This window comes from Ovis aries, chromosome 15, assembly GCF_016772045.2.
Source record: "Ovis aries strain OAR_USU_Benz2616 breed Rambouillet chromosome 15, ARS-UI_Ramb_v3.0, whole genome shotgun sequence".
Lineage (NCBI taxonomy): Eukaryota > Metazoa > Chordata > Mammalia > Artiodactyla > Bovidae > Ovis > Ovis aries.
The window spans coordinates 65,725,851-65,739,671 of NC_056068.1; the positions used below are offsets into that span (position 1 = coordinate 65,725,851).

The 13,821-nt window shown below is 52.0% G+C and overlaps 1 protein-coding gene across 8 annotated transcripts in view; it reads left to right on the forward strand.

The window, feature by feature from the left end:
* The window catches only part of PRR5L (proline rich 5 like), a 157,441-nt gene extending 144,095 nt beyond the window's left edge, over positions 1–13,346 (forward strand). For 7 of the 8 annotated variants that reach the window (XM_060400060.1, XM_042233362.2, XM_042233364.1 and 4 more), the window contains 2 exons: positions 2,843–2,969; positions 12,072–13,346. In XM_060400060.1, the coding sequence (XP_060256043.1) occupies positions 2,843–2,969; positions 12,072–12,466 (522 nt within the window). In that variant the 3' untranslated portion in view covers positions 12,467–13,346. The other variant, XM_042233366.1, reaches the window with a different exon arrangement.
* Positions 13,347–13,821: the final 475 nt, after the last annotated feature.

Genomic DNA, 13,821 nt, shown 5'->3' on the forward strand with positions numbered 1-13,821 from the left:
TTCCATGCTGGGTTTAATTCTCTTCCCTGACGGCTCAGATGGTAAAGAGTCTGCCTGCAATACAGGAGACCTGGGTTCGATCTCTGGGTTGGGAAGACCGCCTGGAGAACGGAATGGCTGCCTGCTCCAGTATTCTTGCTGGGACAAACCCATGGACAGAGGAGCCTGGCAGGCTACAGACCATAGGGTAGCAAAGAGTCAGACATGACCGAGTGACTAACACTTTCACTTTTCATCACCATCCGGAAATTCTTAATTTTTGAACAAGGGACCCCACATTTTCATCTTGTGCTGAGCCTTGCAACTACATAGCCAGTCCAGCAGGCAAGCCAAGGGCAGCTCCTTCCCAGAGGGCTGTGTGCAAGTCAGGTTCTCTGCCCAGGGATTCTGATGCAGCTCAGAATTTTCTAACCACTTCTTGCCTCTTCCCATTCTGCATCCCTCTCTTGTGTAGCGCTTAGGAATCGTAGAGTGAACGAGTCTTGTGAGGAGATGGCAGATGAGAAATATCAAGGTGTGAAAAAATGAGATAAAAGTGTCCTCAGCTCTGAAACCCAACCAAGGTGGTTTTGGGGCTGAAACTGCTCTGCTTTTGAGGCTGTGGGTGGGTCTCTGGGAGCATGAATAAGGCTCCCCTCTCCCTTCTGCCACCTGGAGGATCCCCTCACCTTTGTGGAGAGTCTTGTGTGCCTTCCTAAGTGAAGCCTTTCTTTTCTCAACATGTAATTCTATAGTTAGTTGTGGTTGATACTTTTTTTTTTTAAAACAAAGAAGTTTTTGTAATACCGTATTGCCAGTGGTCGGAGAAGGCAATGGTACCCCACTCCAGTACTCTTGCCTGGAAAATCCACGGATGGAGGAGCCTGGTAGGCTGCAGTCCATGGGGTCGCTAAGAGTCAGACACGACTGAGCAACTGCACTTTCACTTTTTACTTTCATGCACTGGAGAAGGAAATGGCAACCCACTCCAGTGTTCTTACCTGGAGAATCCCAGGGACGGGAGAGCCTGGTGGGCTGCTGTCTATGGGGTTGCACAGAGTCGGACACGACTGAAGCGACTTAACAGCAGCAGCAGCAGCAGCATTGCCAGTGGTAAAGAACCCACCTGCCAGTGCAGGAGACACAGAAGACCCAGGTTCGATTCCTAGGTCGGGAAGATCCCCTGGAGAAGGAAATGGCAACCCACTCCAGTATTCTTGCTCAGAGGATCCTGTGGCAGAGAAGCCTGGAGGGCTACAGCGCATGGGTTGCAAAGAGCCAGACACAACTGAGTGACTTAGCACATTACACATATTAGTAGTTCTGAAGTTCCACCTGTTTTTATTTTTTTTAATTTTTGTTTTATATTGCAATACAGTTGATTTATAATGTTGTGTTACTTTCAGGGGTACTGCGAAGTGATTCAGTTACAGGTGTACATGAACCTCTTATCTTTTAGGTCATTTTCTCATATAGGTTATTACGGGCACTGAGTAAAGTTCCCTGTGTTCTACAGTAGGTCCTTGTTGAGTATCAAGTGAGGCATGTTGCTGGCCTTTCCCAGTGCTTCTGCTCTTGCTGAGGGATGTGAAAAACCCTCAGGTCTTCTCCCATTAGCAGCCCCCTCAAGTGCCAGACAACCTCGACTCACATTTCCTCTGCATCAATTCTGACCCCTTCCCAGTCCTGAAACCAAGTCTTCTGCCTCATAGCCCCCTCCTCAGCCTTCCTTTTTGTTTTGGTAAGCCACCCCTCCCTCCCACTGCCCCCAGCTGCCTCCATCTCACTGTGATGAAGCTGACGAGGTACCACATCAGCCAGCTTCCTTGGAGCTTGCACTTCACCCAGGGGTTTCCACCCAACCTGTAGGACTGGCCCTCCCGCTTCTTGGTCCCAGCTCCTAAACTCCAGTGCAGGGGACAGTTTTCTCTTTTCAAACGAGGTGATTTAAAATCTCTTCCGCTTTGAGACTTTGACAGTTGGCCCTTTGGGCTGAGCGCAGCGCCCACGAAGCCTTGCTTTCTTGCAGGCCCTCCACACAAACATGTGGCTTCCACGCCTTTCCAGCAAGAAACTGAATTCCTTCAGAGTTAGCTGGTTTTCTAGAAAACCTCGATGACTTTCCAGCTCCTTGTAGCTCCGAGGACTCCCGTCCTTTTGATCCGACCCTTCATCTTGGTACTAAATGTGTGTCTGATCCACAGTGATGCTCCCTTTCTTCTGCCGTTCTGGCCTTTTCCAGATTCTCTCCTGCTTTCTTTTCTAGCCTGTTAACAAGGAGCAGTAAGATGGGCTCAGAGCCAGGCAGCTTGTGTGCCAGTCCTGGGTTTTGGCCGCTTACCAGCTGTATTTTCCTGGGCAAGTTACATAAGCTTTCTGACTCTTAACTTTCCTTGTGTGTAAAAGGGGGGATGGTGAGGGTTGTTGGCAGGTGCTATGAAACATATAAAGTGCTTCCATAAAGCTCCTGTGTGCCTGGTGTGGAACAGTTGTTGTGACGGAGAGGGTGAGCTGGCTGTGATTGGGCCCAGTCAGACCTCAGCCCTGGAGCTGGGGTGGGGACAGTCCCACTGGCCCTGCTTTGGGGTGGGATCCCTCCGCAGCGGCCACGGTGCTTGGAGCTGGGGTGGGGACAGTCCCACTGGCCCTGCTTTGGGGTGGGATCCCACCGCAGCAGCCACGGTGCTTGCCACACACAGTTCTGATCACTGCCACCTGGGACCAGTGCCTGGCGCTCCAAGCCTGGGTTTCCTTCATTCAGCCGCAAGGATACAGCCTGCTTTGAATGTAGTGGGAGGGTGGCCAGAATCCGCTGGCCATGGAGACTTGGACTGACCTGTCTCTCTTGGCTGTTTATTTCCAGAGTGTTCACGAGCCCACAGGCCCAAGTGAGGGTTATTTGCAGCTGGAGGAGCTGGTGAAGCAGGTGGTTTCTCCTTTCCTTGGCATCAGCGAGGACCGCGGCCTCTCAGGCCCCACGTACACATTGGGTAAGGGGGCCGGCTCTCGCGCTGCCAGGAGCCCCAGTGACTGGTACCAGTTATGTTTCCCTGAGCCCTGATGACCCACCAAGCCCTTTGCTTCCCACGTGGGTCATGCAAACCTCTGCATGTTCGCTGCTCATGTTTCCCTCTGGCCTGGTTGTTGCAGTAACCTCCCCGCTTGGCGATTCCTCCCCAGGAACGGATACCGAACTTCTGTGGTGGTGCTGGTCTGATTCACATCTTTGATCAGTGGCTTTGATCTGTTTTGGTGCCTGCAGTGTTAATTTTCTTGTATCTGATACCAAAAACCATGCCTGACTGCAGCCCACACCCTCGTGACTGGAAAAACCACCAGTGATGAATTTCCTTTCGAAAGTGGCTCAAAACATGAAGCCAGGTTACTGGGTGTGTGGCTGGAGATCCAGCTGCTGGCTGCCCACTGCATTCCTGTAGGTACTGCCAGGGACTTCACGTGCAGGACAGGGGCTGCTGGACTGGGGGACAAATCCCACTGAGGCATCCTTCAGTGGCTGTAAAGCTAAAATTCAGGCTCTGTACTAGTCACCCCGGAGAATCTAGAGATGAAATGGGTCTATTCCTTCTTTCAGTGAGACTACAGTCTAGATGAGGAAATAGCTATAGAATATCATTAAAGGTATTCCTCAGTTACTCTCTGAAATGGAACCACCCACCCCCTGCAAATGCAGGAACTTTTGGTTTGTGATTCTAACTTCAGCAGCCAAAATGGTGCCTGGCAATGCAGTGTGTGTGCATACTCAGTCGCTAAGTCACGTCTGACTCTTTGTGACCCCATAAACTATAGCCCGTCAGGCTCCTCTGTCCTGGCAATGGAGTGGGTTTCCATTTCCTACTTCAGGGGATCTTCCCAACCCCAGGGATTGAACCTGCATCTCTTACATCTCCTGCATTGGCAAGCAGATGCTTTACTGCTGCGCCACCTAGGAAGCCTGGGCATAGAGGCGACAGTCAAAAACTATTTGTTAGATGGATGGGTGGTACCCGAGGCTGGGGTAACCAGCACCCACACACAGGTGCAGAGGTGGAAAGGGATTTCCAGAATTTGAAACCCTTTATCCCCTCTTCTTGCTTGAATGGAGACAGAGCTGGGTTTCAAAGAAAAGAGGGGAGGAGCAGCCTCCAGCGGGCTTCCCACCCCTTCCCGGGCCTCCCGACTGCAGAAGAAAGCAGGGCCTGCCGCAGTTTTTGGGGCCCTTCATATTTCTCTGGAGACACCAGTTTAACCACAGTCACCACAAATCTGAGGGTGCTGGCCCCAGTCTTCTGCCTGCCTGGTCCTCCACCCTCCCTCCCTCCTTCCCTCCCTCCTTCCCTGATTCCACCCAGAAGCTGGCAAGAGCCAGCTGAAGGAAAACAGTCCCCTGCCCTCCCTGTGGGCTGGGCGCCACCTTCCTGCTCTGGCCAGGCCAGCTGGCTCCCAAGTTTTGGGCAGGAGGATACAGGGAGATGTCAGCATGCCAGCAGGTTAGCTGGGCCATGGCAGGGACCCCACCATCTGCTAGGCCTGGAGCTGGGAACACGAGTGGATTTGGAAGTTTGTTCAGTGAGGACTTGCTCTAAGAGGTGATGCCTTCAACTTTTCAGCTATAATAAGACTCATACATACTTTCATCAGATTGTAATCAAAGGCCTGAGGTTTTATTCTTGTGCCAAGGACAGTCCTTGTCTCTGGGGCGTTGTCACAATAGAACCCAAGAGGGGAGGAAATGACCTTCTTTTGATTACTTTTTTATTATATTATTATTTCAACAAATGTGTACTAAGAAGACCCTGTCCCTGGGACCTCATGAAGTGCTGCAGGTGATATCTGTGACAAAACTGACCCACCCCTGCCCTCTGGCACAGGGACCAATAAGGAAGTCACAAACACTAGATGATGACTCATCAGTGTACAAGTGCTCTGAGTGGGGAAGTCCAGGGCCCACAGCAAGAGGACTTCACCTGGACTGGGCAAGCAGACTCCCTGGAGGAGGTGATCTCTGCAGTGGGACCTGGAGGATGAATACAAGTTAGCTGAGTCAACGGAGGGAAGACTGACCAGGCAAAGAGAAGGATCTCTGGGAGGCTTTTGAGGTTATGGGGAGGTGGGTGGGGGGAGCAAGAGGGTCCAATGTTTGAGGAACTGAGAGAGCTTTAGAGTTGCAGAGTGGCTGACGGCAGGGGAAGCTCTGGGACACACCACGTCCTGGGCACTGTGCAGGGTGGGCTGCACGTTCCCACTCACAGGTGAGGCAAGTGAAGGTCAAGGTCATTCGGCTGTTGGAGACAGGCTTTCAAAGCCCCCAGCTCTTTGCCCTTGGCCAGCTGTTCTCCCATACTCCGCCCGCCCTCCACCCACCCTGTCAGCTCCAAGAGGTGACTGATGGCGCTGAGGGGCCGTAGAGAAGCTGGTCCTTCCTTCTCAGTTGTTGACTGAAAAAATGTACATCCTAAAAACTGAGAATTATGTTTTAGTCAATGGACAAACTAAGTACTTGAGCATAGAAGACAGCCTCTCAGATAGCTCTGGAGGACTATTCCAAAGAGGGAAGGGAAGAACCAGGATATATAGAAATGTTTGCAACGAAGACCAGGTAGTTGGAATATTGTTATTCCAATGAGAGAATACTGTTAATTAAAGAAAAATAGATATCTCAAGTTCGTGAATTTAGTGCTTTTCTACATATGGGAAGATGCAAGAGTCTGGGCTCATTGAAGTCATTCCTTTTTTAAAAAAACTTTTATATTGGAGTCTATTTTATACTGGAGTATATTTTATATTTTATATTGGACTATAGCCAATTAACAGTGTTGTGATAGTTTCAGGTGGACAGCAAAGGGACTCAGCCAAACATATACATGGATCCATACTCCCCCAAACTCCCCTCCCATCCAGGCTGCCACATAACATTGAGCAGAGTGCCTGTGCTATACAGCAGGACCTTGTTGGTTATCCATTTTAAATATAGCAGCGTGTACCTGTTGATCTCAAAGTCCTTTGATACATCCCCTAACGTCTAGGCCTGCTCTCCTGTAGCTTTTCTCCATCCTGAATCCCCTGAGGGTGCACAGTCCAGGGTAGCTGCAGTGGCTGCTGGCTCGATGGCCAGGGCATCCTTTGTTTAGTGGTATGGCAGGCGGCATTCTTTGTCCACACGGTCCTTAGTGCCAGAGGCATCCGGGGCCAGGACCTCATCCTCAACCCCTGGACACCAAAAAGCTAAAATGGCCACCACAGCGCCCTTCCTTATGGAGGACACCCCTTTCTAGATAAAGAGAGGACTCTCTGCAGCTCAGTCTCCCCCTCAGTTGAACAGAAGCTCTTCTCCTGTCTGTGGAAGAGGTAGCTGCCTGTTGTGACAACCGGCCGAGGTAGAGAGAGATGGAGCAGAGGCGGTGGACATGAGAAATCTCAGGAGGCTTTTCCCACGACCTCTCTGGACCTGACAGGGTGAGAGGGGTGAAGGGCAGCTGGGCCCAGCATCTCAAAACACCTGTCACCTGAGCAAGCCCTTGGCATGTAATCCTACCAGATTCTGGGGATGCATGCTGTCGTGACCTCAGACTCTGCATTGATAATAAATGTCCCCAGGGTCATGCGGGGTAGGTGATCAGAGCTGGAGAAGTGGCCTCCTAGGGGCTCCCTACCTGTTTTCACGGGCTCAGGCAGGTTGAGCCAGGGACTCACGGGTGGACCCTCTTCTTGCCAGCCAGGCCAGTGGGTCTGAGAGTTAAGCCTCACCCCATGGATGTGCAAGGCTTGCTTCAGAGAGAAAAGGTGAGTCCCGGGACATGATGGAGTGAGCGTGTGTGTGTGTCCTTCCCTCCAAAGCTGTCACTTTTCTTGGGCAGAGAGAGTAGTGGGTGAGGAGGAAAATAGTGAAATCTTGAAAAAAAAAAACCAAAAACAAAACAGGCCTCTTTGTCAGAGGCCAGGCCCACATTTCTACCTTTCCAGTTTCCCAGGTTTCCAGGCCGCTGCCCTGGCTCAGTTAGTGCTCGTTTCTCCCGCACAAAAGCCCGGGCCTCCCACTCATCTCTCTCCATTGTGTCTCCAGGGGGAGGGTCCTTTGCCTCAAGATATGGTAACTTGTCCTCTTGACCAGTCGGCATTCATGGACTTTCAGGTGCTGGGGCCTAAAGAGAGACGCCCACCGTGGACCTGATGGGCAGGCATTGTAATATCCCCCTGACAGGGGCCACTCTGGTGGGGCCCGGCCGAAAGCCTGGGAGATCAAAGGCCTGGGAACTGAGTCCCCAACAAAGAACCGCCTCCTCTGGGCTTTGCTTCTCTCTAGGGGTTTGAAAGGAGCTGCCAGGGCTGGCTTCAGAGCAGGGGGACGAATGCCAGGGCTCCGCAGGGCGCCTGGGGAGTGAGGCAGGAGCAAATACAGGAGGAGGCTGGGAGGGGGGTGCAGGAGGTGTCAGGGTCCAGCCCCTCTTGCTGCTCCTCTGTGGGCCCCCTTGCCAAGGAGGGGCCAGCTTTTAGGCATCAGGCGGGAGACCCACAGTTCAGCAATCCCCTATGGCGACTTCCTGCTCTGAATGGCAGGGCCCAGCTTTCCTTGATGCAAATAAGAAATAGAAGGCAAAGAGGGCAAGCAGCCACAGTGTGGCGAGCTGACTATCGGCTCCAAGCCTACTATGCAGTTTAAAGGCCTCCCAAGGGGCCCCTGTGGTCTCTTCTCTGGGAGGCGGCTCTGAACGTTGGGGGGAGCTTTGCAAGCATACACTGTCTGCCCAGGGGACTCACACAGCCCAGCCGCCCCTGTGGTCTCTGCTGTGTCCACACCCAGGCTTGAGAGCCAGAACATTGTGCCCAGAAGGCAGGAGGAGGAGCTGGCAGCCTCCGGGTCAGTGTCAGGGAACTGTGCTAAGAGAGGCAGGGCTGGCCGCAGAGGGAGCAGGGCTGTGGAAACCACCAGGGTGGGCTTCAGCTGTGTGCCTTGGAGTAAATTACTTAACGTCTCTGAGCTGCGGAGGGCTGAACACAGAGGAGGAAGAGGCTGCCCTGTCGCTGGGCAGGGGCCCGGCAGAGCTGCCAACAGCTGTATTACAGGCCCACTAGGATGGTCGGGCCTGCGGAATTACCCCAGATGAGTTGTGTGTGCCTCCCCTACCTTCTACAGACCCCGAACCACATCCCAGACCTTACCATGCTGTGTTACTCATGGCCTGATTATTTGTCGGTCTCCTCCATAGACTCTGGAGAAGGAAATGGCAACCCACTCCAGTATTCTTGCCTGGAGAATCCCATGGAAGGAGGAGCTTGGTGGGCTACAGTCCACGGGTCGCAAAGAGTCAGACACGACTGAGCGACTTCACTTTCATTTCGCTTCCATAGACTCATTGCATGTGGCTCCCCTGTAGGCCAGGCATGGCGTAGACCTCTCCTCTGAGGGAGGGAATGAATGAACAGACCGCCATGCAGTCTGTCTGACCCTCAGAGGACTAGGCCCATCTGAGAAGCCCCCTCTTCATAACTCTGCCTCCTCTGACTCCCCAGCCTGCTCTCATTTGTACCCTCTGCCCTGACATTTGCTGCGTTGACCTGGTTTTAACACAGATGTGCGTGCTGGCTTCCGGAAGGTCAGGAGCAAGGGCTCTGCTATCAGCCCTGGGCTTGAATCCCAGTTTCATCACTAACCATGACTGTAAAATGACTTAGCATATCAACCTCAGTTTCCTTTTCTGCAAAGCAATCAGGAGATCATGTCAGTGAGGCCTCTCCTGTTTGGGTACAGTACATACTAGATGCTCAACTAATGATTGCTCCTGAAACTTCCCCCACCTACCCCTCACCACTGTGCTCCAGCCCCTGTGTGAGGCCTCATATCAGATTTATGCTCCTCTTTGCTCTCCGCAGCGAACACAACATTTTGCACAAAGCTCAACACGTTTGTTGAAACGTTTGTTGAAAGGGGGCCATCATGGGGACCCCCTCCTCCAGGCTGGCCACCCTCCCTCTGGCTCCATCTCTCCGCAAAAGCCCAAGTTGAACCCTCCAGAACCTTTAGGCTGCTGGACTAACAGTGTGAGAGACGGACGACATCCAGGCACCCATCTGAGACAGCTTGTGCTAGCTCATTCTGCCAGATTGGGAACGATGGAAACCATCCAAGGAATTCTTTCCTCCAGAGATGCTGTGTGTCCACCATGCACGTCTCTCCCCAGACCTCACCCCACGTCCTGAGCTCAGGCTTTGTTCCAGATTTCTCCTCTTTCTTGATCTGCAGGTAGTCGGCACTCACTGTCCAGTCCCGTTTCCTCCTAGGCTGGTTGTAGGGCCGCCACCACCTGGGTTTTCCAACTGCCAACCTTGAGTGTTTGCTTTTAACAGCAGCAGGAGAGAAGATGAATTGTTTTCAAGGGCACTTTTTTTTAAAGGATGGTTCTTTAATGGGGTTCCTGCTTCTTTGAACTCTTCCGGTGCTTCTGTTTTATAGTTATCGATTTTTGGGATCATAAAAGTAACACATGGTTATTGTAAAAATGTGGGAACGTTTTAGAAATGTGAGACTTGGCGCCTGCAAGCACCCACGCTTCAGAGAGGACCTCTGCCGACGTCTGGCATAGATTCTTCTGTCCTGTTGGCTCCTTGGCGTTTTGTCTCCTATATCATTTTTCCCCCAAAGAAGGGCGTGAGGATCCAGTCTCTTATCTGGCACTGCTGGAGGCAGTGTTTGCTGCTGCCTGAGTTCAGAGAGTGGCCTGGCTCAAGGGCAGTGACGGAGGCCTGAGACGCAGTAGCGTGTATTAGGGAATGTCTGGGCACTGCCATTTAGGGCTTCAGAGGATTGGGCTGAGCCTCAGTTTTCCTCATCTGAACAATGGGGATGATGAGAGATGTCCTAGTGTTTCAGAGGGTGATTGGGACTCAACAGTAAGATGATGGATGAGAAGACACTCAGTAAGTTCTAAATTCTATGTATTATTACCTGATTCTGAGAAATAATTGCTGTTACCATCAAACAGCTCCTGGGGGCTCCAAGTGAGTAGTCATGGTGACTTAGCCCTACAGGTTAGGATTTTATTCTCTTGTCATTGTATATACATATTTGTGTATGTGTATATAGTCACACATGTGTGTATACACATATATGCATATGAAAAGTGAAAGTCGCTCCGTCATGTCCAACTCTTTGTGACCCCATGGACTATACAGTCCATGAAATTCTCCAGGCCAGAATATTGCAGTGGGTAGCCTTTGCCTTCCCCAGGGGTCTTCTCAACCCAGGGATCAAACCCAGGTCTCCCGCACTGCAGGCGGATTCTTTACCAGCTGAGCCACAAGGGAAGCCCTTACATGCATATGCATATGTGCACGTATGGACATATAAGACCATCCAGTGATGGGACCTGCTGAGAACTTTGCAGATGAACGCGGCATCCTCGCTACAATGCCCATCAAGGCGCATGAGCTTTCATGCTGATGACTGCATGTTGCATGTTTCAGGGCCTCCAGATCCATGGGAAAACCCAACAGTAAACTAGAGGAGCACGGGCTGAGTGTCCCAAGGCAAGTCTGTGACTGGTGAGAGCCGTCTTCTCTCCCTTTAGAGATCAGGTCTCCCCCTCCACCCTTTGTTATCCTGTCAGGGGTGGAGGGAGCACCAGCGAGGTCAGGCCTTCCTCACTTATCCCCCTGGAATCCCCTGCTGAGAGAGGCATGTGTTAGGAGTCTTCCAGGTCTTAGGAATGGGGGGAGCTGGGGAAAGCAGTGACAGGTGCCAATGGGCTGGCAGGTTGGAAGGCTGGGGGTGTGTGCACTGGCTGGAAGAGGGCAGAAGGAAAAAAGAGGCTTTGGCCAGACCCCACGACTCCTCAGCCCTCCATCCTCACCTCCTCTGCCTCGCTGGGGTCTTTCATCCAATTTGTGCTGCTAACATGGTGCCTCAGTGGGATAGGAGGCTGGTGCCTACGGAGGAGGCTTTCCTGATGCAAGCTTGCCCTGGGCCCTGCCCCGGCCACACTGGAGGTCTCAGGACTGGCGTGGTCCTTGTAAAGGTGGGAGAGGAGAGACCTTCACAACTGGGTGTTCCTTGTACACAGGCTTCCTCCTTCTGACTCTTCTCCCTGGATTCAAACCTCATGTACTTGGCTTGTCCTTCCCTCGGGATGCTTAGTCAACTATTGCTACGTGTGCTCTGCGTGGGCAGCTGGCGCAAGTGAGTCTGGAGTGAGACAGCCCTTGTTTGCATCCCAGCTCTCCTACGTTCTAGCTGTGTGTGCGTAGGCCAGTTCCTCTCTCTTTGATGCTCATATTATCTCCCACTTTAACTATGAAAAATGATCATAACTTAAGTTCAATTTTTAGGAGGATTCAAAAGATGAACACGTGTCAAGGTTGAGCATAGTTTCCAAAATGTGAGAATTTGAGAAGCAGCAGTTTTTAAAATAATTCATGTCCACTGCTCTCTGCCTGCCTCCATGGGCCATCTACAGAGCCTCACCCCTTCTTTGGTGCTGCAAAAGGCTGGTTGAATCCAGAGTATCGACTTGAATAGAATGCAGGCCTCAGATCATCAACCTGCTGGGAGTTTTGGTAGTTCTGGTCCATGATGATCCAGGGGATGTCCCACTGCTTTTGCTTTGATAGCCAAGGTCCCCCCAGTTAGCTGTTCCTCTGAACTTGAGCTTATGAGGCCTTTTCCACTTCCTCTGTTAATACTGCAGAGGGCTCATCATGCTGAATGGAGCCCAGAGCATCTCTGGGCAACTGGTCCAGCTGGTGCTCAGGTCTTCGGACAAGACTGGTTAGAAGGGAATTGAGGGCAAATCCAAGGAAGCTGAGGCAGCAGCTGCAAATGTGAGGAGACTCCCTTGGAGCTCCTTCATCTGTCATGGAACATCCATTGGTACTCCTACTATGGGAGGGCATGTTGGCCATAGGCAGGATCAGGCACGAACAAAGTGAAGTTACAAGAGAAACATAGATGCAGCCAAGTTCTTTCCTTGCACTTCAAGGCTTCATCTAAAGCCGTCCCTGAAGGTGGAGCTGCCACCTCCTTCTTCCGCCAAATTCTTTAGGAGTTTTTGACACCCCGCACCCCCACCCAATCACAGCCTTTGCTGGTCTTTTTCTTGCAGCCAGGCGCCACTCCAGGGTCCGGCCCAAGGTCACGCTGCTAAACTACGCCTCCCCAGTAACCCCCGTCAGCCGGCCCCTGAACGAGATGGCCCTGACCCCGCTGACGGAGCAAGAGGGGGAGGCCTACCTGGAGAAGTGTGGCAGCGTGCGGCGACACACGGTGGCCAATGCCCACTCGGACATCCAGCTGCTGGCCATGGCCACCATGATGCACTCGGGCCTAGGGGAGGAGCCTGGCGGCGAGGACAAGTGCCTGCTGCTTCCTCCCAGCTTCCCGCCGCCCCACCGGCAGTGCTCCAGCGAGCCCAACATCACCGACAGCCCCGACGAGCCAGAGCAGGGGGCCACGGGCAGCCAGGAGGACTCGGAGCTGAACTGTGCTTCCCTGAGCTGAACCCCCTGTCTCCCAGAATTCCCAGCTCCTGCCTGGTAACCAGGATGAGGGCAGCTGCATCCCCAAGGCTCGCTAAGGGGAGCACTTCCTCTGGGCAACGCCACCTTCTGCCTTTTCAGATACAGGCTAGTCTGAGTGCCCTAGGGGAAATCGTCCTAAGCCTCTCCATTTTCAGGACGGAGATCACCTTTTTGCAGCCACACAGATCTAACTGCCCATTGTCTGCCCTCTGCCTGATTCAGCCTTGCCTGCTTGACTCAACCCAGATCTTCCTCTCTGGGCTTTTATTCTCAGATAGTGGACTGTCCAGTCCTCCTGGCTGTATATCGCAGCGCCCCTGGCGTTCCTATAGCTGGAGGTCATCCAAATCACACACAAAGCCAGCAAGGATGTGTTGGCATGTGGAGTTCCCCTTGAGTCTTCATGATACAGGGGCTGGTGGGTGAAAAGAGGCAGTAGAGAGAGGTACCTCTTGACTCTCGTGTGAGTAAAAGTAGACGGCGGCCCCTCCCAAGCCTGAGCAGGAATGCATTTTTCATTTCAGTTTCAGAATTACTGGCCAACGAAGGTTCTTCCTCACCTATACCGAGACCCTTTATACTGTCTGGCTTTTGGCCCAGGAAGGCCACATGGCTAGAGGAACCCCATCTTTAATTAAGCCTCAGCGTTCCCTTCCCATGGCTTTCTCCCCAACACAAGGAATTAACCTTCCCGGTGGAATAGCTGGTGCCTTCCTCCCTCTTTCATTTCAGAAACTGACCCCTTTGCTGTTATGGGGGAGGGGCCAGCTGATACCAACCAGCTAATCTGTTCCTGGATTTGACTTGAATTTTTTTTTTTTTAATGTACATCATTTCAAAAATAAAACCGCTTGCAAATATTTGCACGTAGATCTTGCACCGCTCATTTCCCATGGAGGTGGGTCTTCACACAGAAAAATAGCAAACCCCGTAAGAAAGGAGATTAGGAGTGGTTCAGGGTGAAAGCAATCCATGGTAGGTGGGGCCTTAAGGCTACAGAGCTCTGGAAGCAGCTGGATTTGAGTCCAGTAAGCCCTGTGTTTGTGAGTGTCATGGTTTATAGGAAAAGTTGTATTGAGATGAGGAGACTCAGCATGCCTTGGGAGCAGAGGGGTCTAGCAAATGAGATGTCTCAGTGCTTTATAGTGGGGGGAGCCAGGGCTGATGTGGGCAAGACCTTTTGGAGAGATATTCATTCCCTATGATTAAAGCAGTGCCTAAAAGTGCCTGGAATATCTAACCTTTGGGGTCTGGAAATGTTCTTTGGATCAGCAGGCTTTGGTACTATTTATGTATAAAAAGTGAAAAGTGTTAGTCACTCAGTCGTGTCCGACT